The 27,352-nt window shown below is 36.1% G+C and overlaps 3 protein-coding genes and 1 non-coding gene across 5 annotated transcripts; 2 read left to right on the top strand and 2 right to left on the bottom strand.

Annotated features, from left to right (window-relative positions):
- Nucleotides 1-691: 691 nt before the first annotated feature.
- On the top strand, nt 692-13,220 carry Smp_138870 (hypothetical protein; the record flags this gene model as incomplete). Its single annotated transcript, XM_018798049.1, has 4 exons — nt 692-700; nt 2,841-3,035; nt 3,677-3,916; nt 13,110-13,220. The coding sequence occupies 4 exons, from the start codon at nt 692-694 to the stop codon at nt 13,218-13,220; spliced, it is 555 nt and encodes a 184-aa protein (XP_018653029.1).
- On the top strand, nt 5,717-6,268 carry Smp_183070 (hypothetical protein; the record flags this gene model as incomplete). Its single annotated transcript, XM_018798050.1, has 2 exons — nt 5,717-5,770; nt 5,948-6,268. The coding sequence occupies 2 exons, from the start codon at nt 5,717-5,719 to the stop codon at nt 6,266-6,268; spliced, it is 375 nt and encodes a 124-aa protein (XP_018653030.1).
- A 3,323-nt stretch (nt 13,221-16,543) lies between the features above and the next one.
- Smp_tRNA_01984_Pseudo_TTG.1.1 lies at nt 16,544-16,615 on the bottom strand. Its single transcript has one exon. It is a non-coding gene (tRNA).
- A 1,780-nt stretch (nt 16,616-18,395) lies between these two features.
- Nucleotides 18,396-25,204, bottom strand: Smp_030830.1 (rna-binding ras-gap sh3 binding protein related; the record flags this gene model as incomplete). 2 transcript variants are annotated; one of them, XM_018798051.1, is made up of 6 exons in its annotated part: nt 18,396-18,793; nt 20,122-20,191; nt 24,103-24,473; nt 24,515-24,594; nt 24,626-24,785; nt 24,818-25,123. In XM_018798051.1, the coding sequence occupies 6 exons, from the start codon at nt 25,121-25,123 to the stop codon at nt 18,644-18,646; spliced, it is 1,137 nt and encodes a 378-aa protein (XP_018653031.1). In that variant the 3' UTR covers nt 18,396-18,643. The 2 variants fall into 2 exon arrangements, with proteins under 2 accessions (XP_018653031.1, XP_018653032.1); XM_018798052.1 differs by lacking the exons at nt 18,396-18,793; nt 20,122-20,191 and having other exon boundaries at nt 23,398-24,473; nt 24,818-25,204.
- Between the last annotated feature and the right edge of the window lie 2,148 nt (nt 25,205-27,352).

Consider the following 27,352-nt stretch of genomic DNA (forward strand, 5'->3'; position numbering starts at 1 on the left):
ATCAATGTCTTACAGTATAACCTAATTGCCAACTCGTTCCCATCTGGATTTCAGAATAGTATTCACCAAAGGGTTGTAGTATAACAAATAATCGATAATCTACATTCTTCAACAGATTGTTTGGTTTCTATAACAAATGAATTATGATCATTAAGTAATCACACACCGTCATACAAACCATAGAACTGTCTTTTGTAAAGTAAGTCCGTTGTTTGTCATTCATATTGTTTCTGTATATTCGAGAGTATGGGATCTAAAGTTTAAAACTGTAGACTTTTTAAAGTCATATTCCTTGGCTCTGATGAACCTTAACATTTGGATTTCAAAATGTAATTAGCTTTCGACATCAAGTTGTCTAAATTTAATTTAGACAGATAAGTGGTATCAGTATATCATTAGCCCGGTATACTTATGGCCATTTTTATTATGTTTTCAAATTTTAAAGATTTCTGTTCTGTTATAACCTCTCTTATCACTTAGATCAACAATAAAAAGCAATTATTCGAAAAACATCCATAAGAAAAAACATCCGATCACATCACCACCACCATCCTCACCATCATTATCTTCATTAACAAGTAATAATAATTCTAAATCAACTAATCAGGTTGGCAGCACTCAGGAAGAAAATAAAATAGATCACATTATAAAGGACAAATTTACTTCACACGTTGTTCGTTGTGACTATGATATGCCTGAGGTAAATTCTGTATGTAAATATTAGCTTTTTTTCTTTATTATGAACTTATGATCGATCTGTTCATAGTTTCCACTACGAACTGATCTTAGTTAGACAACTATTGAAAATTACTAAACACTAGACAGCTATTTCGTCATAATGTGGGCAGTCCTCACCATTTCATATCCAAAACCACATCGGTGACCGAACGCAGGACATTCAAGTCTCTTGGCGAGCGCTTAACCTTTAGAACACTGGTCCCATACCTGATGATTTACATGTTTAATATCTGCAATTCACAATATTGCTTAACCATCTTTCATTGCCATTGATGGGTAACTGTCTCGCACTTAGAATGGTTGAACTCAACAGATTACCGCTTCTTACTAAAATTCCGTAAATCATCTCTCTAGAAATTCAATCACACTAGATGTATGAAAGTTATCTACTAATACATCTAAAGCACGGAAGACCAATGATATCGGCAGATTTAGTTGTTCAAAATCTTCAATTGATTAAAGTTGTACATATAAACCATTGGATGCCAGATCAGTAGTCTAAAAGTTAAGCGCTCGCCACGAGACCTGAAGGTCCTGGGTCCGGTCAGCGTTGAGATTTTTGGAAATGAACTGCTAGAATTGCCCATATTAGGATGAAACGGTTGTCAAATGCCTTCTAGTTTTCATCAGATGTCTAAATAAGATTAGTCTGTGATGTAAACCATGATAATCAAGTCTCCTATAGTAATTTGTTATTATTATTAGCATTCAGTTCGACAATCATATGTAACTTGACTTTGTGTTATTTATCTAGCTTTGACTAGTTGTGAAATGTGTAGTCTTTTTATAGGATAACATTTTTTATGTAATTACGATCTAAATTACGTTCATTCATAACCTTATTTTTCTTAACTATTTCTTAATTCATATTTATGCTACCTTTGGAGACTACACATTATATAGTCAAAGCTCACCAATGGTTTTTTTGTTTATATACAAATTGTATGCATATCCCATCGACTTACAGATATGGTCTACATTCAACGGCAAGTGTCTTGTGGTACTTGGGTTCTATGAATTAGCATTCAGATGACTTTTTGAGATAACAACATTTCTGTATGTTTCATTACACATGAATATGTATGAATTCTAGTAAACAGCCTTCATCAAGTTTCATTTAGTCCTTGATGAACAGGTTGAGATCATAGTGGTAATCATCATCTATAATTCGAAATGGCAATTAGTGAAATGGCGAGAAAAATGTCTCATTGTCATAGCTGCATCCGTTATTTCATAGTTATCACTAGTTTAATTTGAACTGTGTTTCCTACACTAAGCTGTCCACTACTATTCTCTTCTTACACTTTTTTATTTTGATCATCTCATCCCTTGCTGTTTTAGTGTAAGATGTAGCCAATTAAACCGATACACTTTCGTCCCAGGTCCTGTGTTGTCTATATTTACAAACAGTCATTTCTGTAACATACATTTTTATTTCTTTATTCAATTCACATAATATCTGACACTACTAAGAACCAAACATTTTTGCACCACACGAGATAAACTTTATGTGATCTGGGATACTGTCAGCTCTCCTAAACCGAAGTTGGTTGGCTTTCCTCAGGCACCATTCCCCAAGTATTCGATCCAAAGATCTTATCCACAAGTCAGCCAAGCAATGTCGGTAGTTGCCATCCCCTGGTAGTCGTAAACCTTAAGTAAGTTCATACTTCGTTCATTCTTTCAGGATCCTGGAGCCCATGTACACTATTGGTTTGGAATCAGGGTTTTCCAACTCTTCTAGGTAGATCCTAGACCCCCCCTAATCCAGTTTAAGCACCAGACATCCGATTTTTGTCCTTTCACTTTCGTAAAATACACCCTCTCCGCGTGAAGGCTTTGAGTATTACTTCCATAGCGGAGCCTATAAATGCATGACAATATGAGAGCGTTTCGAGAGAGAAAAGAAACTCCTTACCCTTGATTGTACCAGGGCATTTGAAGAGTGACCTGCTGTATAAAAAATTTTCATTCATGTACATGCATTCACATACATAGTAACTTCATGTCTTATTGCTAACCCTACCTGTAATATACAATACATTTTGGAAGAAAACGGGTCATTCTTCATTCTATTTTTATTTATTATCGTCATTATTCAGGGAGTATCTATGGATAACGAATCGCCAAGTGATACTGAAAATGCTAATGATCCACATCATCGACTAAATATTGTATTGGATAATTTTATTACACAAGATAACAATAAATTATCACATTCTATTCCATCTCAACAAAGTAAACATTCGACAATTCGCAAGACTTCACCAAAGAAGTCTTCAAAATCTTCGTCTAAAGTAAGTGTTCAACTGAAATTTTCCTCTTCTGTAATTAAATAAATATTACTCTTTCATCATAAAAGAGATCGATTGTTATTCCACTAAAGATAAATTAATTATACGGTGTGTAGTTACAGATATCTACTTGCATTTTGTCCAAAACTTTAAGAAAGTTCGTGACAAGTGATATATAACGTTCAATATTTCTTCAGTTAATATTCGACTTTGGTTTCATACTAGCTACTACCCGTAGGCAAGATGTATTCGTAATCTCAGGGGAAATTATGCTTGTTGGTGAATCGAATTCTGTGTCGCTCACAGTCTCAAATCTTGCCACATGGCTATTCAAGCTGTGAATGACCTCCTGTAGGAGTGAAATATTTACAATGAACTAATCATTGAGTAGTAACCACTTTCATGTTTGTCTAGCCATTTTAGTGTTCATGGCATCCTATCGATCAATTCAAATGATTTCAGTCTATCGTATTCTCTATATTATTGTTATCACTATTGTATAATACTAAAGTACGCAAACAAATAGCAATCACAATTTATTACCGATATATATAGACTGGGATATTAAACTTTATTTGATTTATGCTCGAATTTTCACTTATTTACTGAACCAATTTTTGTTTTGTATTTTGTTCACATGTAAGCATCATAAATTAAATAAGGAAAAGGTGAATAATAATCATCAACTAGTCAATGAATCAATATCTTCCGAGAATATTAATGATGAGAATCCATTGAATAACAATGTTACCAATACAACTTGTCATCGATCAGGCTATGAAGCATTCGACTCAGATATAAAGCAAACTATAATATTCTCATCACAAAAAGTCCGTTCGAAATCATCATTGAATTCTCATCATAATAATGATAAAAACGAACAGGTATGTTATTTTCTTTTTCTTTGTCACTATGAAAACGTGGGTACTTCAATAAATGTCACAAAATAGTGTAGTTCTACTGCAAATGTCTATTTATCATTTGGTTCTATAGAGAATAAATTATGCTTGCCGTACTAATGATAGTTGTAATTGTTATGACTTGACCAAGGCGGTCGCCAATTTGTTATGACTTTACAAAATAAACAAAGGACGTATGCTTATTCGTTATTGATCTTATATCCAGCTTTTTATCACGTGAATTATCCACCAATCGAAATACAACTTGTCTAATATTAACACTGTACCAAATCGATGACGTTCAACTGGTATGAGCAGTCTAGCGTCTTTATTGGTCCCTTGTCTGCCTAGCCCTTCCAATTGAGTCCAGAACACCAATGACAGTTTCTGTTATGCGAATCATTTATTTCAAGCATACTCTGTTTATATACCAAACAGACAGACCACATCACACCATAAAATAGAAAATAATATTTGTACAAGATCAAGCCAAATGTGACTGTGAACGTGGGGGACAGTAATCAATAAACTGAGTATAATTTAGGAACAGTAAATCGTACAGTAATAAGTCATAGGTCAAAATGAAGCTTATAATAAGATAAATATAGATATACGCAATCTAATTACTCAATAGTTAGACAATAGGAATATATATAGAATAATTGTCCATTAATAGGTCCTGGGAGTTACCCGTACTTATGTCTTCGCTAGGATATAACAGTAATGTCAAGTGAAAATAAAATGTAACCGATTCAAGAATGAAGATAGATACGTCCAGCTACACGAAATTTTAAAAGACTCTCTTATATGTAAACTTAACTGCTTTATATTGTATGATAATACACTTTGATACTGGTCTTTCTTGGACTCTTGGTCATCTTTTAGTAAAAGCGTATCACTTGATAAGGTGTCTATTGATCCAATCCCCAGTCAAGTGTTTAGCCTCGCCGATTTATGTATCTAGTATCCAGTATAGGATTATATCAAGTGCCATAACCTTCAATAAAGCATCCTTGTTTTGCCGTCATACCAAGTTCTTTCTTTTGCAAAAATCATAATTATAATGTGATCATAGGTTTGGTGTAATTATCAAATCAGAAGTCAGTTTTCATTACCGAATGCTAACTGCAGTTAGAGAAAACCAAGAATTGCTGTATAATGGTTTCCTCTTCTCAATACACAGACATTCCAATATAAGACCTAAGAATTATAATTTTGATAGCTTAAGTTTTCATGGTTTTACACTGCTAAGGACTCTCGTTCTAGAGCGAATCAACTGTTCATCATTCCCAGTGTCTGTAAGTTTTCATCTAGTTATCATTTCGTAGTTGGTTAATCAACTTTAACTAATGAATAACTTAATTAGTTGGTTGCCTATTTCTTTGAATGTTGTTTCATATTCTAGCCGAGTTTAGTAGTTTTATGATTATTTAATCTAACCACATATTCACTCAAAAAAAGAAATCTAATTGACTCTATTATGTAGCCTGCATTCTTTTTCATCCTACGTAAATTTCGTCACAATAGCTACTCACATATATTATCATTTATTTTATCTTTGGATTATTCATTCATTCATTGTAATCACTTTGAACAGATATTAAGTTGAATATCGTTAGAATCTAAGCAGAATTAGAAAGCTGATATGGTATGATCTACTGTCTGATTATTTAATTACTCAGACGCTATTTTAGCCGCTGACGACCAGGTCAACCATAATAATGGTTAAGATAAACTTACATTTGCTTAATAGGTAGTATGTGCAGCTTATGTGCGTATTTACAGATGTTCATAACATCTCCAGATATTAAACATGTGGATGATAGCCACCTGATTCAGGTAAGTATATTGAGTTACTCATTTCTAGCTTACCGACTATTGCATCTGGCTTTCCATACATTACTTTTACCTAGTCTCCCTATCCCTTGACTGCTAGGTGTATCTCGATGTAATCTTTAATACTATTTGTAATATAACTTGTTACGGGTTGTTCTTTGTCTTGTGCTTTAATTTCAGTGCCCTAATAGTTCACCATTATCATCCCTTCAATATTGTAATGAATCCATAAGTAGTAGTAACAATGATAATATATCTACACCTGAAACTAAGTTCTGTATATCATCATCAATAATAAATACTGACATATTCGTTTCCCTTTTATCCACCGGTGAATTGAATTCATTCCAATCAACAAAAATTTGTTGTCCTAGTTTATTGTCAATTATTCGTCAATCAGAAAAGTCTAGTTCTCTAACAATGCATACAAATAAAATTTTTGCACAAATAATATCTGTACTTGAAAAGAAGATACCATGTTTAGGTGAGTTAATTGTCTAAAGGAAAATATCTGTTATGTGTGTTGCATTCACCTCTGTGTTGATGGATATGGAAGATGTTTTTAAACAATATGAAATGTCAGTTTTGATGATATAATATTTTTATTTTACATTTGAGATTCATATTAGTAATATACAAAAATTATTTCAAAGAATAAATATGTATATATTTTTATGCCATCCTTTAAGTGCCAATGCTATGTTTGAAGGTGGTTAGTATGGCAATCTGAAACTAGGTTTCAGATTTTAAATTAAATCTTAATAACCAATGTTATGATGACTGCATTTTGTGAAATCTAATCTTTTTTTCTTTTACTAATTAATCCTCAGTATGAAACAACTTACATTAAATTTTATAAGCAGAGATGGATAGTGGCTAGTAGTAATTATTTATTTATTTAAACACATATATATTGGTACAAAAGGGCACCAGATACATATGCGCCACACAAAATAATGAGAATAGGAGGAGAAAGAAGGAAGATGCGTATATATAAAATAAGAAAAAAAACGGATGAAAAAAAAGAGAAGAGTAATAATGGGGGGAACTGAAATGTACAACCAGAAGAACTCTCTCAGTTAAGAAACTTATAACCACTCCTTATGAAGAACGTAAAAGAAGGTTACAGCAGGCTCGTCACTGGCTTCTATTCTGAGCCATATCTGATAACGTCTCTAGCCACTGTGTTGCACCATCTCTCGGACCCCAACCAGGGAGTTGTGATGGACCAACAGAAGCTAGCCCTTTGCAGCTTCCTTTCATACCACAACACCATGTCATACACTGACCACCTCTCCGCTTTTTCCAATCAGTCCCAGCGTCGGCAAATAATGCACGACGTGGAATTCTCCGGGACGACATTCGTAGAACATGTCCAAGCCCCCAAATACCCCGGTACGGTCGAGAGTGGGGAGAATCCGCTCTCCCTCTCGAAATGCTCTCACATGGCCACGCGTATATAGCCCCTGACAGGGAAGTCCTACTCACTGCCTTCTCGTGGCGGGGTGTTATTTACGAAATTGAGAGTTATTTATTATTTATTTATTTAAACACATAAATATTGGTACAAGGAAGCACCAGATAAATATGCGCCTCACAAATCTCATTCGATTTGTGTGAGGGCTGTGATACTGCCCAGGTGCCCAGACTGAAGCAGGACGAAATTGAGAGGAAGAAAAGCGAATGTCCGGTGCTTTAATCGGGTTGGTGGACACGGAAAGTCCACCTAGGGGAGTTGGAAAACCCTGATTCCAAACCAATGGTGCACATGGACTCCAGTATCCTGAGGGAACAAATGACGTATGAACCTATTGTTGGTCACCGGCTACCATGGGACTGCATCTCCTCACAATGCTCCACTGCCTCGTGGATCAGACCTTTAGGTCAAAGGCTCGAGGTGTGGCCCCCCAAGAAAACCACCTGCTTCGGTTTGGGCACCTGAGCAGTATCATAGCCTTCACACAAGTAAATGAAATGATGACTTGTACTGACAATCCTATTTACGCGCTTACTATATGCCAGGCTAATAGTGGAATCCAGGATTGTAGTTTCATTCTATTCAAACAACCAATACAAATGAATTATATTCAACCCGATTATTATATTTTTCAACGTTGACAACCTCATATTTATATGTTTATATTTTGCATTTATAAGAGTATATCATAGTTGTGACTTGATTGTTTGGGAATCCAGATCATGAGTTTTTTATTTACTCTACGCTGACTAAGATTTACTTAAGTCATCAATCCTATCTTCATTTATCTAAACAGTTCTTAGATTAACTACTTCTAAGTCTTAGGTCATCATTAATCTGTTCTTGATTACTGATTGGCTACATTATTTATTACTAAATTTTTTTCAGAAATTATTTTATTAACATGACATCATTATACTTGAAATCTCAGTTATTTTTATTTTAACTATCTCTTAGCTAAACAGTGTTTTTCTGTGGTGTCTATAGTTGAATTCTAACTACTGACTGACTAATGATGACAAATTTAGATACTTCATCTCGATGATTTGAAATAATGATAATTCAGAATATATACATTAATGATTTCTCAATTGTTGATATCTTCTATGTTACATTTGGATAGAGTAATCATAATTCATTTATCAAATATAGATTAATGTACTAGGTTTTTAATTATTTCACTGTTGGTGTAATGACTGATCAATAGATGATGAGACGGATTTCAAAGCTACGATCTGATCGCAAGCCGGTTGTTTTATAATCACCAATCTACCTCTTTATTCGGACAGAGTAGAAGCCCCATAAGAAGAATAGTTTTAATGCGAACAAAACGGATTACAAGTTACATAGATAGATAAAGATATTAGCCATTCTTGAACTTCATTCCCCTCGTATTTTATCCAATACTTATTAGTAAATGCTCAGATGTATATTTTCATCGGGCTTATCTTTCTTTTCATGAATGTATTTTTATTTATACATACAATTAATTTTTAGTAATTGAGTCTTTGGATAATCGTGCCGCTTCACTGTACACAGAATACATTCCACTCAGAGAACCGTTATGCATTTTAATGAAAATATCCGTAAGTTTTCAGTTAGTGTGCTGCTTTTTCTCATTATATCGATAACTGTTTGCGATAAAAATGTTTCTCTAGAGCTATACTGAGTCCAAAATAATTCTGTTTCTAATAATTGTTATTCAGCTTTCTGGTTAAGCATTTCCATCCTTATCTGGATTTTCGACACTGCGAAATTACAGCTGCTAACCCATCAATTTGTTCGGGTTAACATAAACATTCGTTAAAACGATTCTAGTAGACCATCAGTATGGGTGGTTGTAGAAATTGTTGAATTTTGTTGATATTACGTACTAATCTTAGCTAAACAATGGTTCGGAACATAGAAGCACTGGATAGCTATTTCGTCGTAGTATGGGATTTCTCAGGAGTGTGTGCTGACGATCCCACCACAGTATATTGAACTTAGGACATTCGGTTTCACACGCAAACGCCTAACCTCTAGACCACTGGGCGAGAATCCAGTGGTGCGTTATTCCAACTGAAATCAATCTACGTCATTCCGCCACCGTCATTAATGGTTGTCTATTTTATATTAGTTCGTGATATCAATAAGACTATAACAGTCGGAATGATGTGAGTGATTTTCAAAAAAAAACATACTAATGGATGTATTCCCTTCATTACTTAGAAGTAGACTCTTGGCTATTCTAGCTAAAAGATATTAACTGGTACCAAAACCAAGGGCTCTATGCTTACTAGATTTAGTGGTTACCACGGGATCAAGAAATTATATTAATTGCAAAGTCACTGTCAGTTTATAATCAATAATTTCAGACTTCCAGTAACAGATATATGTGCTCTGAATTTCTCCTTGATTTTTCCTTCGTAATTATGTAAACTGAACATGCGGTAATCCAGTCATTACTTAATTTCTCTCTGTCTGCTTATCAACTGACAAACTACTTAATTCACCACCACACAATCCAATCAGTGTGTCTTGATATACTGACTTATTTTTTTGGTCTGCTCACTAGGAAACTTTCTCCAGTATACGTTTCCATTTTTCAATCACCATTACATGTCAACTCTTCTCGTTAATTTCTGTTTGTTGAAGCGAATGTATTTTTAGTTCAAATATAATCCCATACATCATAAAGCGATCTACTCAGAGAAGGGATTTTTCTCAACAAGTTTATTTTCCAAATAGTGTACAATCGTATATATATATATATATATATATATATATATATATATATATATATATATATATATATATATATATATGATAAATTATAGGCCAGTAATTAATTCTGTCTCTTAGAATTTAATTAGTTGTAATATGAAATTTCACTACATAATGTTGAATAAATAAATAGCTATCAGTATGGAGGTTGTGGAGATTGTTAAATTACATGGAGAATACTGACTCTTTATTTGAACACATAAATATTGTTACAAAGGGGCACCAAATACATACGCGCCTCACAAGTCACTTGATTTGTGTGTGAGCTGTAATACTGCCAGGGTGCCCAAACCGAAGCAGGTGGTTTTCTTAGGGGGGCACACCCGAAGCATTCGACTTAAAGGTTTAATCCACAAGACAATGGAGCAACGTCAGGAGATGCAGTCCCATGGTATCCGGTGACCAACAATAGGTTCATACGCCATTCGTTCCATCAGGATCCTGGAGCCCATGTGCACCATTGGTTTGGAATCAGGGTTTGCCAACTCCCCTAGGTGGATCCTCCACATCCCCTAACCCGGTTAAAGCACCGGACATTCGCTTTTCGTCCTCTCAATTTTGTAAACAACACCGCGAAGCGAAAAGACAGTATAGGATTTCCCTGGCAGTGGTTGTATACGCGTGGCCATGTAAGAGCATTTTGAGAGATAAAAAAAGAGAGAGAGCTGACTCTCCCCACCCTCGGTCTTGCCAGGGCATTCAGGGACACTGACTGGTCCAAGTTCAATGTTTAACTAAGATCGCTTAGTGATCTCAATAAAACAAATAGCCATTGAAAGAGAAAGTTTACGAAACTTAAGAAATGTATGATTGGTAGGGTAGAAAGTGTATTAGTGATTATCATCAAGTTGAAATGAAGAAATAATCTATTTAATAATGTTTATAATGACCTTCAAATTACAGAAAAATATCTACTTCACACAAATAAGTCTGAACACTTAGAAGGTTGACAAAATATATTTAAATACCACTGGAACCAATATGTTCCTATTTAAAAAGAATGAATCAGAGATGTAATTCTATGAAAATTTTCAGTCATTATCTTATTAGTTAAACGTGTCTACCAGAAACCAACGATCTAGGCTTACACTTATCGAAAAAGTTAGTGTGCTCTCCATCTAAGCTGTGATAATTCGAACCCATGTCTTCATTTTTATTCATTTATTTATTCCTTAACTTATCTTTATGAGTTAAACATTGTTAACACTAATTAGTAGCTACATGTTAAATATTGCTGATCGTTATTCTAATATAGATCATTATGATTTTTACAAGTGTACACTGATTATATCTGCCCACCTATATACTAATGTGTAGTTAGTTAAAACTTTATTTACAAAATGAACATCTCATTTTTCTGAGTCACATAGTGCTCAGAATTCTATATTGTACCAGAACATAATATTGAATAAAGCCATGAATAATAATAGTATTAGTTTATAGTCTATTCATAGGACTCAGTCTATGCTGAGTTTGATTTGGATCACTTTTTTAGTGAGTTAAATAGTATTATTGCTAAGCAATTAGGACAGGTAAGTGAGTAATAAGATCAAAACTACTTTCAAAGGGTAATCATGTGATCCCAAATACCTAGATGATGGAAATTTAATATGTCAATTTGGTTTATGCTCACACCATAGATTTCATGTTTTTTTCTCAGCAAAAACTACAAGAATATACATAAGAATACACACTAACAAAATCAAACTGGACAATTTCTTTCCCAAGCAGATTTGAGATTGAGAATCAGACAAAATTTTGTTCATGCCACAAATTATGCTGTGGTGGATCATACTTTGTCGATGACTTTTAACCACTCCTGAATGACCTTGAGGAAGTAAAGTCAATTTTGAGACAGTTAGAATCCAACTAAAACAAATAAATAGCTTAATAAACGAAGATCTAAAAAGGCGCTAAGAATAGAATACCTGCCCACAGATTTGTAGCGTACACTTTTTTTATGTTCAGTACGTGCATAGTATCATACATTTTCGGGCATTTTTCCTCACACTCAGAGAGCGAGTGCTGCATATTAAAACCTAAGTTCTACTGAAGATTTCATTTCAAGCTCTAACTTTCACTTTATTTGCTTTTTCATCTGACAATTTGAAATCCACAACAGTGTTGTGTTAATACGAAAAAACATATATAATAGCTTCAGATGGCAGCTGAAACTTTCAGTGAAAATCACATTGTTGTATACAGGACTCACCTACTAATTGAACTGAAAAATGTTTGAAAATGCTAGATATTGTACTTCTATCGATCGTTGAAAAAGGATGATTATTTTCACACAAAGTGTCGGGTTTAGGCTTAAGATTAAGAGATGGTTTAATGCTAAACGTAATGATTAGAAATGGGATGGAAATATTTATTGTAGCCATATAGATGAATACTGATACAGTTCTTTGGTTTTAAATATTAAGAACCTTTAGAACTTCGAAGTAGTGGTCACTTCTATGGTCTCCACATCTTGATTTCAAGTGCCTCAGTAACCAAACAGGTAGGTTTTACTAAATTCTTGCATAGGTCTCAATAAAGTACTAATCACCCGTCGTTGCGTTTTGAATTTGGCGCAAAACCTCTGAGTATCTATCTGGAATTAATTGGTTTATCATTTAATTATATAATAGAACCAAACTATATAGAAATTTTCAGAATGCACTTAAGAATAATCTACTGCTAGGAATCCTACTTTTGAGTAGATTTCGTATTTTGGCTCATTTGGATGGTTGTTGATCACTTACAGGACCTTGGACTGTTGAAAAACAGCATCTTACGTCACTGTGGCTAGCTAAAGATATCCAGTGATTGGGTGGAATCCAGAGACGAGATTGTTGTATGGTCCACTATATTTTCGGGCAAAGAAGTCTGTTAGGAACGGCGCTTCTTGGTAAAATCATATTAAAATTTTACGTTTCATGTAACTTCTAGAATCGCTTCAGGCTGTCAGCATAGTTTATCTCTGCGAACATTACTTTTAACTATTCAGCACATAAATTATTTCAGAGTTTTTTGGCCTGAAAATATTTATACGTATATTTATAGCTTTAATCAATCTAACATGTTAACTCTTGTTATGTCTCTCACTGTGCTTAGTTTACTACTGGAACAATACGAATCGATATTCGATCTACCAAGGAGGATGCGGTGCATTCATGTGTTGCACATTTAACAAATCTAGTCAAACAGATTAAATTCGATCTATGACATAATGTATCTATACATGTAATAGTGTATCATTCACTTCTTCTTTCTCTTGTATTGATTTTTCCTAAGCTTATCCTACAATCTGTTTTTCGATTGTTAATACTCCTTTGTTGTGATTTGGATTTTCTTAATTTCACTATTCTCTGTATTGATGTTGTTTGTCTTATTTTGATATACAATATTATTTGTGGCAATGATAACTTATTACACGAATATATATGTATCATTATTCCCATTTTGATTGTCCTTTTATATTCATTTATATATGATTTGCCTATCAACGATTCCTAGCTAACTGTGATCTAATGTGTTTACCATATATGTTTGATTGTTTGTATACACGTAGTTTTGTTGTTTCGATTATCCTATATATATACGTGTGGTCTTTCAGATATTAAAATGTGTATATTTTGTTGGGTCTTCGATATTTTAACCAATATCACGATGATTTTTTTTTGTTTACACATATTATTAATATTATCGCTACTCATAATTTCCATTGGTTCGTCTTGTTTTCTCTTTAGGTACTTTTCTTATCTTTTGTGATTGACAGTCATCTATACTTATGAATATCCACTATCAAAAGTTGTGGTACTCTTATTTCTATCTCCCTTAATATTATCGCTACTCATAATTTCCATTGGTTCGTCTTGTTTTCTCTTTAGGTACTTTTCTTATCTTTTGTGATTGACAGTCATCTATACTTATGAATATCCACTATCAAAAGTTGTGGTACTCTTATTTCTATCTCCCTTCTCTTCGTTGTCTGTATTCTTTTGTTTCATCGTTTTTTGCATACAAATTCCTTTTTCATTTCCTTTATTTACCACCATTGATGATTTGTCCAGCGTTTATTTCCTTTGTGTTTACATTTCTCTTCGGATAAATAATGTATGTGTGTGTATAGATTGACACTTTATCTTAGTAGATTACAGTTATCTGGATGAAATAATTCAATTATGTGTAGAATGTTTAATTTTTTTTCAAAGAAGATGAATTCAAAACTAGAAACTACTAAGCATCCGATCACTTCATGTAATATTATTAAGAATGCAAATCAACAATCTTGATTAAAATCTATTGCATTAAATTATGTAAAAACTTCGAATACATGAGTACATGTGATATAAGTTATACACTCAACTTTATATATATATATATATATATACCTGTAACCTTGCCACCAAGTGCCAAATAGCACAAGACCTCTACGTCCATGGTATCCTCCCGGCTACTTCCAATCACCTAACAATTATTTTTATGCATCAAAATATGAACCAATCAATTATTTTACACTTTAATTCTTATTCAACACTATAGTTTGTTAACAGTTTCAATCTGTTACCATAATCTTCAACCACCTTACATCTCAACATGCTGCACGCGATGTCCAGTCAGTCAAACTAGTGACTGCATTGTAACTTGCTCGATCGAATCCAATCATTACCAAAAGACTGGATGAACATGATATCGGTCACCACTTAAAGATTAGCTCAACAATCCGCTTTGCGATAAATCCTTACCTAGTTTGTTTTCAGTTCAAGTTGATGATAACCAAAAGAAAAATAGTCTAGTTAGAGGCACATACATGTTTATAAGTTATATAAGTGTAATTACTAATTAATATGATACTATGTATTACTGGTCTCAAATCAGAACGTGAATAAAAAGAAAATTAAAACACTAGTGCTGTAGATGGATTAATCATGATGTTTAGAACTGATCTTAGCTCAAGCATCCAATAATCGAGACTGTCGTACTACCATTAAGTTTATTCAAAACTACCACATGACGAAATACGATCATATTTCAATGCTTAGAAATTGGAAAACAATACAGCATTCTTATTTTTAGAAAACACTAATCTGGTATAGTACAACAGATAATACCTTGTAAAAATAAATCTGAAGAATACCATCATAACACCGATCATTCATTGGCAATTCTAAGTCCGAAACCCTGTATCTATATAGGCAGTTTTCTTCATTTTGAGAATAGTTCAGATTATTTTGTTTTGAAATGGTTCTCCGAAAAGTTCGCAGCAGCTCATTAGTTAAAATCAGTCAGTTGATTTTAGTTAAATGCACACTGAAAGTCATGCGTATCAATGAAGTAAAATGAAATTAAATATATCTTTAGTTATATTCGGTCATTGTCACGCGATTTCACGAATTCATTTAGAATAAAGTTGTAGACAACTGGATTATGACTCAGCGATCTAAATGTACCATCTCCAGACCTATATATCTTTGATTTGACGGTATGAGTATTATTTGCTGACAAGTCAAAACGGCCATCTAGGTCTGAGATTAGCCGCCATGTTTTTAACAATCACTGAGTGTTTCGTATCTGGGAATTTACTTTATTTCTCAGCCTTCTTGCGAATAGGCATTGCTTGAGTGTCGTTTTCATAAGAAAATCTCACCCACTATATTTGTGCTTGTAATCTGGGATGTCGAGCTGTAGTAAACTAGGAAGGCCCATAACCAGTATTTCTGAACAATTGCATTTGCTTGAAATGTGTTATAAACTGTAAAGGATACTTGTTATAACGTTAGGGTTTATTGTTATAACAGTCCTTTCACTTTACACGTATGTGGGACGTTAGTTTACCTTAGACGAATATCTACACTAGATTCCCACCCAGTGTCTATTCTACAGGACTTCAACACAACTCAGATCAAGAACACGAGATTAGCCTGACTATAGCGTCAATATATTTCCACCAAAATCCGACACAAGGAACAGTCAATCAATAACAGTCCATACATAATACGGATAGGGGAATATATATAACACACACAACACCTGTCATCCTATCTAATGTCTGACTCAGCAAAACAACCAATCATTGTCATTCTCGCCTACACATCAAAATGAAATTCTCAAGAGTGTACTCCAGTGTACAGCACTCACCTACCAAGTGGACGGGGAAATTACTAGAGATTTTGAGTGTGGCATGCCTAATGAACATTGAAAAAGTTGCTTTTAATCTTAGTCCTGTCTAGTGAATGTTTGTTTACAATGACTCCCTAGTTGATAGCAGGCCATAATGAAAACTTCCAGAAATATATATATATATATTTATATAGACATATATATACTTGTTGTAAAACTATCAAGTAACTAGACTATATAATTTGTTTGTATCTTCCCATTGATGTGTTAGAACTGCAATTGACCAGTCTCTTATTGGCAAATATGTGGGTGGCCTCTCTCGATATTCCCTTTAATCACAAACATAACAAGCACTGGAATCCAGGACGCACGTCCAGTCCTATTTGGGACTCTTTAGCTGGACGTGCCTGCATCCCAACCTTGATGTTTACTCCGGGATTCGAACCCGGTAGCGTTCGCTCCAAACGCCATCGCATTACCCACTTTGCTACTGAATCCCAGTAGCCACTAGTTTGTACAATGGGGTGAAGTGTAAATCTATTTTGTATGGTTCTTTCGAATTTTCCCAATGATGTTTAGAACCAGATAATATTCTTATTTTCCTTATTATAAGTCTTCATTTGACCTTTAGACTTCTATTATACGACTTACTATTCTTAAGTTATTCCCAATCTATTATTTAAAGTCCCTCACACTCAGTCATTTTGGCTCGAACTTGTATGATTGTTAAGTTCTAATTTATGGTGTGCTGTTGTCTAGTTTGCATGTATATAAACTGCGCATGGCTGAAATGCACGATTCATGCAGGGGAAGCTGAGATTGTGTTCTGGACTCAGATGGTCAGAGCTAGGCGAGAACTAGTGATGACTCTAGGCTGTTCGTGCTGGTTAACGCGTCATTGGTTTGTCACAGTGCTAAGATCATGTAAGCCGGTGTTCAAATCGGTGATTTAGTCACGTGATACTCGATGGGGCTTAGGACATAACAAAGTAATCATAAATTGTTTTATTCATATACATCTTAATAAGCACATATAACCATATATGGTGTATGGCCAAAAATTTCTGGGTTTGCTGTTTACCACTCATGCTGTTTGCTATCACTTCTCAGTTGTACATCCTTGCTACTACAGGCAACCACTTCTGTCGGTGGTACCCATCCTATTAGAACTCGACTTCCCTTCGACACTTACACCATCATACGGCTACTATAACGTGAATGAAGCAAAATGTTTGTATTTGGTTACCTAACACGTTTCCTGTTCAATAACGGTTTATTTCTTTCAAAATATGTATAATTTGACTCAACTGGCACTAATGGGTAGAGAAGTAGGTCTCCTGAAATTTTGAGCAGTCTGCCTTGTAGTCATACGCTTGAAAAAAACTAACGACATCCACTCTTTCGTTCCATTCACTTTTACGATATTTAGTGTGTTAATTTAAAACAAAACAGCTTCCAAGTTTCACCCATCTTTTAATATTCCAACAGTCGACAGTTCATAATAAAAATTAGATACACACAGAATAGCTGTTTGAGAAAAGAAAATACTGATAGCATGCGTGAATCTTTATCACCAAGGTAATCACTGGTATTTCAAAATATCAACCAGACGCTGTGCCACAGTACATTTAGGTTTAATATCGATAACACTAACGGGAGCTAAACCACTAGCTTTTACAGTATCATGAACGCCAAACTACATCATTCAGACAGTTAACAATTTGATTCGTCATTGAACAGGTTATCTTTCCTTTATTTGTTGACCTAGTATGTAGTATTGTACCACACTTAGGTCCGCGCACAACCGCCTAGTCGTACTGCCTAATTCTAACATGTTTATTAACCATTATTTTCGTCTACACTGTGTCGGTTGTTAATTTGTAAAACTGTCATTTCCAGATGTATATTGACCGAATACATACAGTTGTCTTCAAGGATGGCAAAGTTGTCAAAGTCTGAGTACAAAAAAAGATTTTAAACGAGCAGAAACAGTAGATTTAAAATTGGAGTTACTTCATTCAAATTATAAATGAGATCATTAATAAGGTGTGATATTGTTGTAAAATTATCTATTTTCAAATGCATCAAAGTATCAGCAAGTATTCAAATGTTCCTAAAGGACTTCCATAAGAACTTAAAGAATGACACCATATGGATGAGGTTTTATCAGGCAGTATAACACGTAACGAATGCACGACTAATTCGTAATTCAAACTAGTACAAAAAATATTTCCTAAGGTGTCAGTTATAGTAAACTCAAGAGAAAAACAATTGGGGTACTTTACAATCTCATGTATTAACGAGAACCTGTGAGAGAATAGCCATATTGAAAAACACGAAGGCAAATTAACTAAAAAATTCAAAACCGGAAAGCAGACAAACTTTAAGTCATCAGACGGTTTGGCTCCTAAGTGTATTTGAGAACATATATTGGTGGCTGAGACAAGTATATGTGGTAAACAAATGTGTGAAGGTATCTGTAGTATTTGTGTCGTCCAGGTGAGAGGATAATTTAATTATTTGTATTAACTTGTTCTACGTGGATTGACTGCTCCAGAACCTCTTCCACCCATAGATCCATTTCCCAACCCACCACGTCCACCTCGGCCACCACCACGAGAAGACCCACCAAAGCCTGAACCTCTAGGTGCATTTCCTCGAGAAGTAACGCGGTTCTGTATTAAAACGAGAATAAGATAGGTAGACTTCACCAATCTTATAAAAATTTGATTAAAAACAAATAGTAGTTCAGATACTTTACAACAATAACTGAAAGGTATTGCTACTACATCAGTCTAAGAACGTGAGTTCAGTTCTATTACTGATGACGAAATGAAACACATTAACCAATATGATCTACTGTTATATAAATAGTGGGGCGAAACATGTGCATTTATTTATACAACCTATCCACATGAACCCCCAAATGCCCTGGTACGGTCGAGAGTGGGAAGAGTCCGCTCTCCCTCTCGAAATGCTCTCACATATAGCCCCTGCCAGGGAAGGCCTACTCACTGCCTTTTGTGGCGGGGGTGTTGTCTACGAAATTGAGAGGACAAAAAGAGAATGTCCGGTGCTTTAACCGGGTTGGTGAACACGGAAGTTCACCTAGGGGAGTTGGAAAACCCTGATTCCAAACCAATGGTGCACATGGACTCCAGTACCCTGAGGGAACAAATGACGTATGAACCTATCGTTGGTCACCGACTACCATGGGACTGCATCTCCTCACAATGCTCCACTGCCTTGTGGACTAGACCTTTAGGTCGAAGGCTCGAGGTGTGGCCTCCTAAGAAAGCTACCTGCTTCGGTCTGGGCACCCAGGCAGTACCACAGCCCTCACACAAATCAAATGATTTGTGTGGCGCATATGTATTTGGTGTCCCTTTGTACCAATATTTATGTGTTTAAATAAATAAATAGACAAATAATCCACATGACATCAAATTAATTAAATGAACGCATAGCTTGAAAACCAGTTACGATGTGTACGGAAAAATTATTACGAAAGCAATTGATTATAATTCGATCGCGACACACGTTATGTAAAATCAATAACAGCAGTCTTTCAACTGGAGTTTTCTTTGAAGCCAAGTTTTTACTCAATTTACAGAATGCTAGCGGAAAACGTTAACAAGCTTTCTTGTTATAAGGCCACAAACAATATGAACCATGAATAATTAGCAGTGTAGGCTGAAAGAACAAGAGAGTGGATAAATCAAAACAGCAATCTAAATTACTGGTACTACATAGTAATTAGACCTGAATCGCATTATTAGACGTAACCAGAATAACGTGAATATACATGTACTAATGACATGGCACTCAAACGCTCCTGAACTTATAATCTTAGTGTCAGAGTTTGGTGAAAGTAATGACTCTACTACAAAAATATTTATGATGGTAAACTTCAGTGAAAGCAATAAAGTGAAGTTAGAAATACTATTATTTCTGAACAGAATCAAATAAGAAAATATAAGGTATTAATAGCATATGTACTTACGTCTTGTGTGTAATTCACTTCTGAAATCCCTCGTGATTCACCTTGCTGACGTGGCCCCATACTACGAACCCTAAAAATAATGAGTCATTTAGAGTATTTTGGTAGATTTTTTGTTCCTTAAACATACCTGGTTGGTTGAGTTTTCAACCACAACCTATGAAAAGCAACGGTTCAGCGCGCCTATCATTATTATCAAAAAGATGCCAGATCCAAACTTGTAACCCAACACATACCACAACCGAGTGAAGAATATTTTCTACAGCACGGATACGTGTTGCTTCAACGATAAAAGCTTCAATGATGCTCAAGTTAGTTTGAATGAAATAACAAGCAGAGAAGCACGAATTCACTGCGTCTTACCAAAGGTGTAGTTACTGAAAGACCTAGATGGAGATCTTATGCTGATCATGACTTACTGATGAAGCCTTAGCATTCAACCAAAAAGATAGAAATTTCTTGCTACCATGGTAACATTGACATTCTCACTTTTTTCCGTAACTACCTTCAAATAGAAAAACGCTTGTTTATCATGAGTTACTTGCTTGTCTTAGTTTCTTTTTAATCGTGTAAGAGCAATTACTAGGTTGTTAATAAATTTTGTCTTTCGATTTCGTTTATTTGATCCCTGTTGTAACCACGGACTGATGGTTCGCATAAACGTATAGACTGACTTCAGAGAATGAAGTAGTTGAATGGGTTGACTGCATCATTTACTGTGATGGTTACTTTCACCCTGGTACATCAGTGACTGAATAACTCTACATGCGTATCCATTCTCGGTCTTCGATAAACGTCAAGCTTTAACAGCTCCCTAAGCACACATTTTCTGAAATATATTCTTTACTTTTACCATTTCTACTCATTTATTATGCATCTAGTTATTGTTACTTCAATGTACTGTGGTGAAACAACTTTGGTCGAGTTTTGTGTTGCGACTGACTGGCTTATTTATCATGATATATGTTTAATTGATGATGAATATGACGAGACAAAGTGACTAATTTAAATAACACAACACCTAGCTTCGCTTATTTTAATGTATGTTGTCAATTCAACTAAGGTATGTAGGTATTTTACGGGAATTCTGACTAAATATAATTTTATTAGAAAAGTAATATCAATTTTTACCTGTCATCTGAAATAGAATAACAACTTTTACAAATTTTATGGTGTGTTAATGTGACATCATATTTGGTAAATACAACTGGGCTTTATATATTTTACTATGTTTAAGACCTATAATTTCGCGGAACATACCTACATTGGAGGTGACAACTCTACTGAAGCTCAGTTCTTCAACCTCATCGATGATCTGGGATTATTCGAAAATGTGAAGTCGACAACTCGTTGGAGAAACAGTCAGACGCCGCTACGCTTAGACTGGGTATTCACAAATGAAGAATTCCTAGTCGACGACCTCTCAATCATGGCTCCCCTGGGGAAAAGTGATCACGTCGTCCTATCCTTCAGTTTTGTCAGCAAAACGGAGCTAAGATATCCCACTAACAACAGGCGCTGGAATTTCAAACGGTTGAATGTGTTAGCATTACATGACTATCTACAACAGGTGGATTGGGATGTTAACCCCCAACTTGAAGTGGATGCTCACTGGGATTTCTTACTGCACACGATCTTAAGTGCTACTGAGCATTCAGTTCCTCAAATGGTCCCAAAAAGCTACAAACAACCTCTAATCATCAAGAACCGCACTCGTCGCTTGTTAAGCCGCAAAAAGCACTGTTGGGCCGAATATAAACGAATTGATAACAACGTCGCGTTCAGGCAATACAAACATATAAGGAACACATGCTCAAAGGCAATAAGAGAAGACAGGCTTCAGTACCAGACCAAGCTTATCGATAAATTTGTCTCCAATCCGAAAAGGCAAAACTGGAGTTTCCCAACTGCTAGGTCCTAATGGTCCGACCAATAACGACGGTGATGCCGCTAACCTTTTGGCTGAACAATACTCTCAGACATTCCAGCCGACCCACATCAACTATACTGACGAGAGCTTCACCTGCACCTGTACAGAACTTTCCGAAGTGGACCTGAGTGCTGACCTGGTGCTCCGTAAACTGCAGCACCTAAGAAAAGACACTTCTCCCGGTCCGGACATGGTTCATTTTGCTATATTGAGGGAAGCAGCTTCAATCATGGCATCACCACTTAGCGAAATGTTTTCACACTCAGTAGAGGCGAACTGCCGGAAATTTGGAAGCTGGTTCACATCACACCGATTTTCAAAGAAGGTCGACGCAGTGAACCCCCAAGCTACCGATCATTGGCCCTTCTCTCCATACCTTCTAAAATTATGGAATCTCTAATATACGACGGTATGCAAGAATACTTATTATTATTGTTCTCACCCCAACAGCACGGTTTCAGAAAGGGTCATTCTTGTATGACCAACCTGCTGACTCTACTCCGTAAGAGTTGTCAAATGCTGGAATTCGCTGCCGACTGAGCTAGTCCAAGCGACTTCGCAGGAGTCCTATAAGAAGGAAACTTGACCTATTCTTAAGGACTAAGGATAACATATTATTTTGATTTACCAAATTCTTTTTTCCTCTATTATCGTTAATATACCTAGATTCTTGCCTAGAGGTATTGGTGATCCACTACTACTAGATACGGAAGCCCGTTAAGCGAAAGCTTCTTCTATTCCGTCCTCAACCATTTATAATAACGTTAAACATGAGACAGTACACTAATTTCACGTTGATCGCTGTAAATTTGTCTACTTATTGTTAACAATTTGGTACTCATAAAAAGGACGCAATTGTAGTGATACTAACCATAAGCCCAATAATAACTAAATACTTAAGAACGCAAAATTATATCGGTAAAATAAACGAGTATTTTTAATAAGAATGGAAATAAGGGATAAAAGTGAGACTTGACATGTAGGGAAAGGTGAATTTGCTCCACTGAGACCGATCCTGAACCAACCATTATTAAACACGCATAAGCGTCTTTGTACGATTTCGATCAGGTAGTTTAACTGTAAGACAGTTTAGTTAAACAGTCAATGCCTTAATGGGTTGAGGCCATGTCTTGATCTACCCACACCTTGGTTTCTTCCTATCTATACTTAAAACAATTAAAACTGAGCATGCACAATATTTACATCAGGGAATCCAAATATTTGTCGACTTAGAAAACGTGTAGTGTTTATGCACTTGTTGACAGAGAAATTATAAATTCATGACCTAGAGGAAACCAGTGATTCTTTGATCATTATGTAGAAAAGGCTGATAGCTGAACAACCGGACTGACCAGTATTCATCCTATAAGTATTAAAAGATATCTTGGAGTTTCTGAGTCAATAAGTTAGGTAGGAACCATAATGAAGTACTTCCCCTAGCAAACTAAATCTGAGTCATCAGGAGCGATTCTTTGATCATTATGTAGAAAAGGCTGATAGCTGAACAACCGGACTGACCAGTATTCATCCTATAAGTATTAAAAGATATCTTGGAGTTTCTGAGTCAATAAGTTAGGTAGGAACCATAATGAAGTACTTCCCCTAGCAAACTAAATCTGAGTCATCAGGAGCCTTGAATTTCACATACAAAATGCTGTAAATTATCTTGGACTTTATACGCAAAAATAGTGGTGTATAACTGATATCCCGGTAACATGAAACGTGTACGGACAGCTACAACAAGAAGTTATGGACCGATGTTGAACAAACGCAAAGTGAGGAAGCTAGGACACGGACCAAGTAATGTAGTGAAGTGAGCGAAATGTGCTCTACTAGTTACAGGTTTTGTTAGTTTATTTTCCTTTAAAATCACAGAAAAAGACCTAACCAATGAGGAACTTACGCTGTCAACAGACATACATGTTTTCCTAAAACGAGAAAACGGGAATGTTTTCAACACAATGGGGACAAGCATCTTTGATAAGTGTCTCTCGAATGCTCTGGCATTGTATGATTAACAATAACGACGGTAAATCCTCTAAAACTAAACGTACCTTTGAGAACCATCGACAGGTGGTCGCAAACCCGCCCTATGACGTTCGTTCGATGTCTCATACTCCGAAACATTGGCGTTATTCCTTAGACCTTTGGGTGCCTGTGTATTTGGGACACCTTGATGAGGTTGCCTAGATGCCATTTGTGCCCAACTTGGAGGCCCAGACTGAACAGCTGTATCCGTTGGAGAACTGATAGTATGAGACTGGTTTACAAGTTCCTGCTGAAGAGATGGTGAAGCAGAAGAGCGTGGTACTGTGTGATCCACAGTTAACTGGTCTTGTTTAACCTCCGGACTGCATGTCTGAACCTCATCGATGGTCTGTTTGTAGTTTCCTTCAGATACACCCTCCCAACTATGAGAATGATCCTAGATAAAACCAATGTAAACTGAACGACTAACATACTTACGTCTCTTGCCGAATGAGGCATCGAGCAATGTGATACATTCTCCGATGGACTATATTCATTTACCTTTGCCAAGTGACCATCTGAAGAAGCTATAAGATAAAATGATCTTACCATTAGTCTCCGCATTAGTTTTCAAATCACCATAAACGTAATCTTGATATCGAAATATGTCATTTAATACATAAAAGTCGCATGGGGCTTGTTCCCTCAAGATAAAGCACTGGGTGAACCTTCTGAACTCTTCATTGACTATACTTATTTCACCAGCGACCTGATTAAAATAAGAGAGTTTTAATAACTCACATGAATCAGTACGCTATTCCCATTGGCACGTAAGGCGTCTAACTTCAGGATAGCAATTTGTGAGTCCTGAAGATTCATACTCATAATTTTTTCGTGAATCATTCTTTGACCACATACTGGGGTATCCTCGCGTATCATAGAGGAATCATCCTTATAGAAACGATGAATTCCAGATGGACACTTTTTCATGACGGTGTAATATTGCACAACAAACTGACCAGCCAGACTCAAAATGTCTGATGGCTCCATTCGTACAACTGTAAATGCAGAATCTGGGCTGGCGTTGCTTTCAATTACAGAAACCATATCTGAGCTTCAAACCAGATGTTTAAACCACAATCACGACGCGATACCACAGAGTCCAGCGCTCGATTTGCAAGTGAATTCAAACAAAGAACTTGACCGAAAAATTCGAAAGATAATAAAATTTCATGTTAATCGTACCAGCCCAAAAATTCTAAGTGATGCAAATCATAACTTCAGAATGAACTACACATTCTTGAAAAGTTTTACGAGTTGTCAACCGATACTCTGAGGATAAATTGATACAGTGTAGAGTTGAATAAATCCCCAAAGTCAATAGCTCTGTAAGTGATCGACATTAGACGCTGACCACATTAGTTTTAATAGACTCACCTAGCTAAAGACTCCCGGTCATGCATCCGCACCAGATCACGAATGAGAACGCCGTGCTCAATTTCTCCCGCGATCACTAGCCAATTTAGATCAGTCCCTTCTCGATATATTGGTAAACTATCAAATATATATTCGAATCTCCTTGCTTCTGACTTTTGATTTCACTGGGTGGGCACGATTCAATTATAGGTGTTGCTGGTAAAGCGTTGTCAAACTACAATACCTATGGTATCTTCATTGGTGAGCCCGACGTGATCTGGTACAACAACCCATAAACTGTGAGTCTGTTCCTTTTTGGAATTTCATAAATCATTGCTTTATTTTGATTTTCACATATTGTGGTATTTTTTCGTATTTTGAGTATATTCCCCTCGTTCATCTTTATACTTTAAATTGGCAATGACATAACAGATTCCTACACGACTGAAGGTCAAGACTCTTGCGCCACTATCGTTTCAGCTAATACCCTTTCGGCAGGACAATATCGACCCAGAATGACATTACAGAATTACGTCATACACTTGCACGCTATCTTAGATTTCGTGATGACCGTAAACGGTCACATACCACGTGAAGACTCACTTCATGTAGGCGATCTGTCTCTAGACAACGAGAGACGGATAATCCCGATTGGTGTTGGTATCATAACCAGTATGGAAAATCTTCTAGAAATTGCAGGAAGCCCTGCAATTACCCGATCTCCAAGGCGACCGACACGAATAAGAATTCGGGAAACTTCCAAGCCGTCACGCGTTAACGGCAACCGTAGCCGGCGAACATAGCCGCCTCTTCTACGTCACAGATGTGAACACAAAGGTCGCTACCTCGTCGACACTGGCGCAGAAGTTAGCGTACTTCCAGCAAATCCCAACGACAGAATTCACGAGTCTGTTTTACGTTTACAGGCGGCGAACGGAAAACCGATCGCTACATACGGTAAAAGGTACGTTTACCTTAACGTGGGTTTACGCAAACCCATTTACTGGATTTTCGTTGTTGCAGATGTCTCTATTCCAATCACTGGTATAGACGTGTTACAATACCACAATCTACTCATCGACACACGCTCACGAAGGTTAATAGACGGTAACACTAAGTTATCTGTTTGCGTAACTCCTTTTTCTAGTTACAGATTATCTCCAGTCACAGTTAAGCACGCCATAGACCCCTTATATCAACCACTACTTGATAGATACTCCGGGATATATCAGCCACAACCGAAATCGCCTTGTGTAACCAACAATGTTACACATCACATCTCGACTACAGGACCACCTGTATTCTCAAAAGCACGACGACTGGCTCCCGAAAAGCTTAGGTTGGCTAAAAACAAATTCGACCACATGATGGACTTAGGAATAATTCGACCGTCAAATAGCCCTTGGTCATCTCCTTTGCACATGGTCCCTAAAAAGGACAGCAACGATTGACGTCCAACTGGTGATTGTCGGCGTTTGAACGCAAAAGCCATTCTCGATCATTATCCGTTGCTTCACATTCACGATTTGACAGATACCTTGAAAAGTACAACTGTCTTTTCGAAAATCGATTTGATTAATGTCCAAACCTCTATGCCTACTGATGGCATTCCAAAAACCGCCATCATCACCCCCTTCGGACTTAACGAATTTTCGCGCGCGCCTTTCGGCCTAAGAAATGTTGCCCAAACCTTCCAAAGGTTCGTCAATGATGGTATCCGAGGTCTCAACTTCGTACATGCCTATATTGATGACTGCCTCATAGCAAGTCCGGACAGAGAATCACATCTCCAGCATCTGGACATTGTTTTCGATCGACTCCAAAGGCATGGCATTACTGTAAACATTCAGAAATACCAAATCGGAACCAACTCCTTAGACTTCTTAGGACACACCATTGATGCCCAAGGCATCAAACCTC

This window comes from Schistosoma mansoni, chromosome 6 (assembly GCF_000237925.1).
Source record: "Schistosoma mansoni strain Puerto Rico chromosome 6, complete genome".
Classification (NCBI taxonomy): Eukaryota; Metazoa; Platyhelminthes; class Trematoda; order Strigeidida; family Schistosomatidae; genus Schistosoma; species Schistosoma mansoni.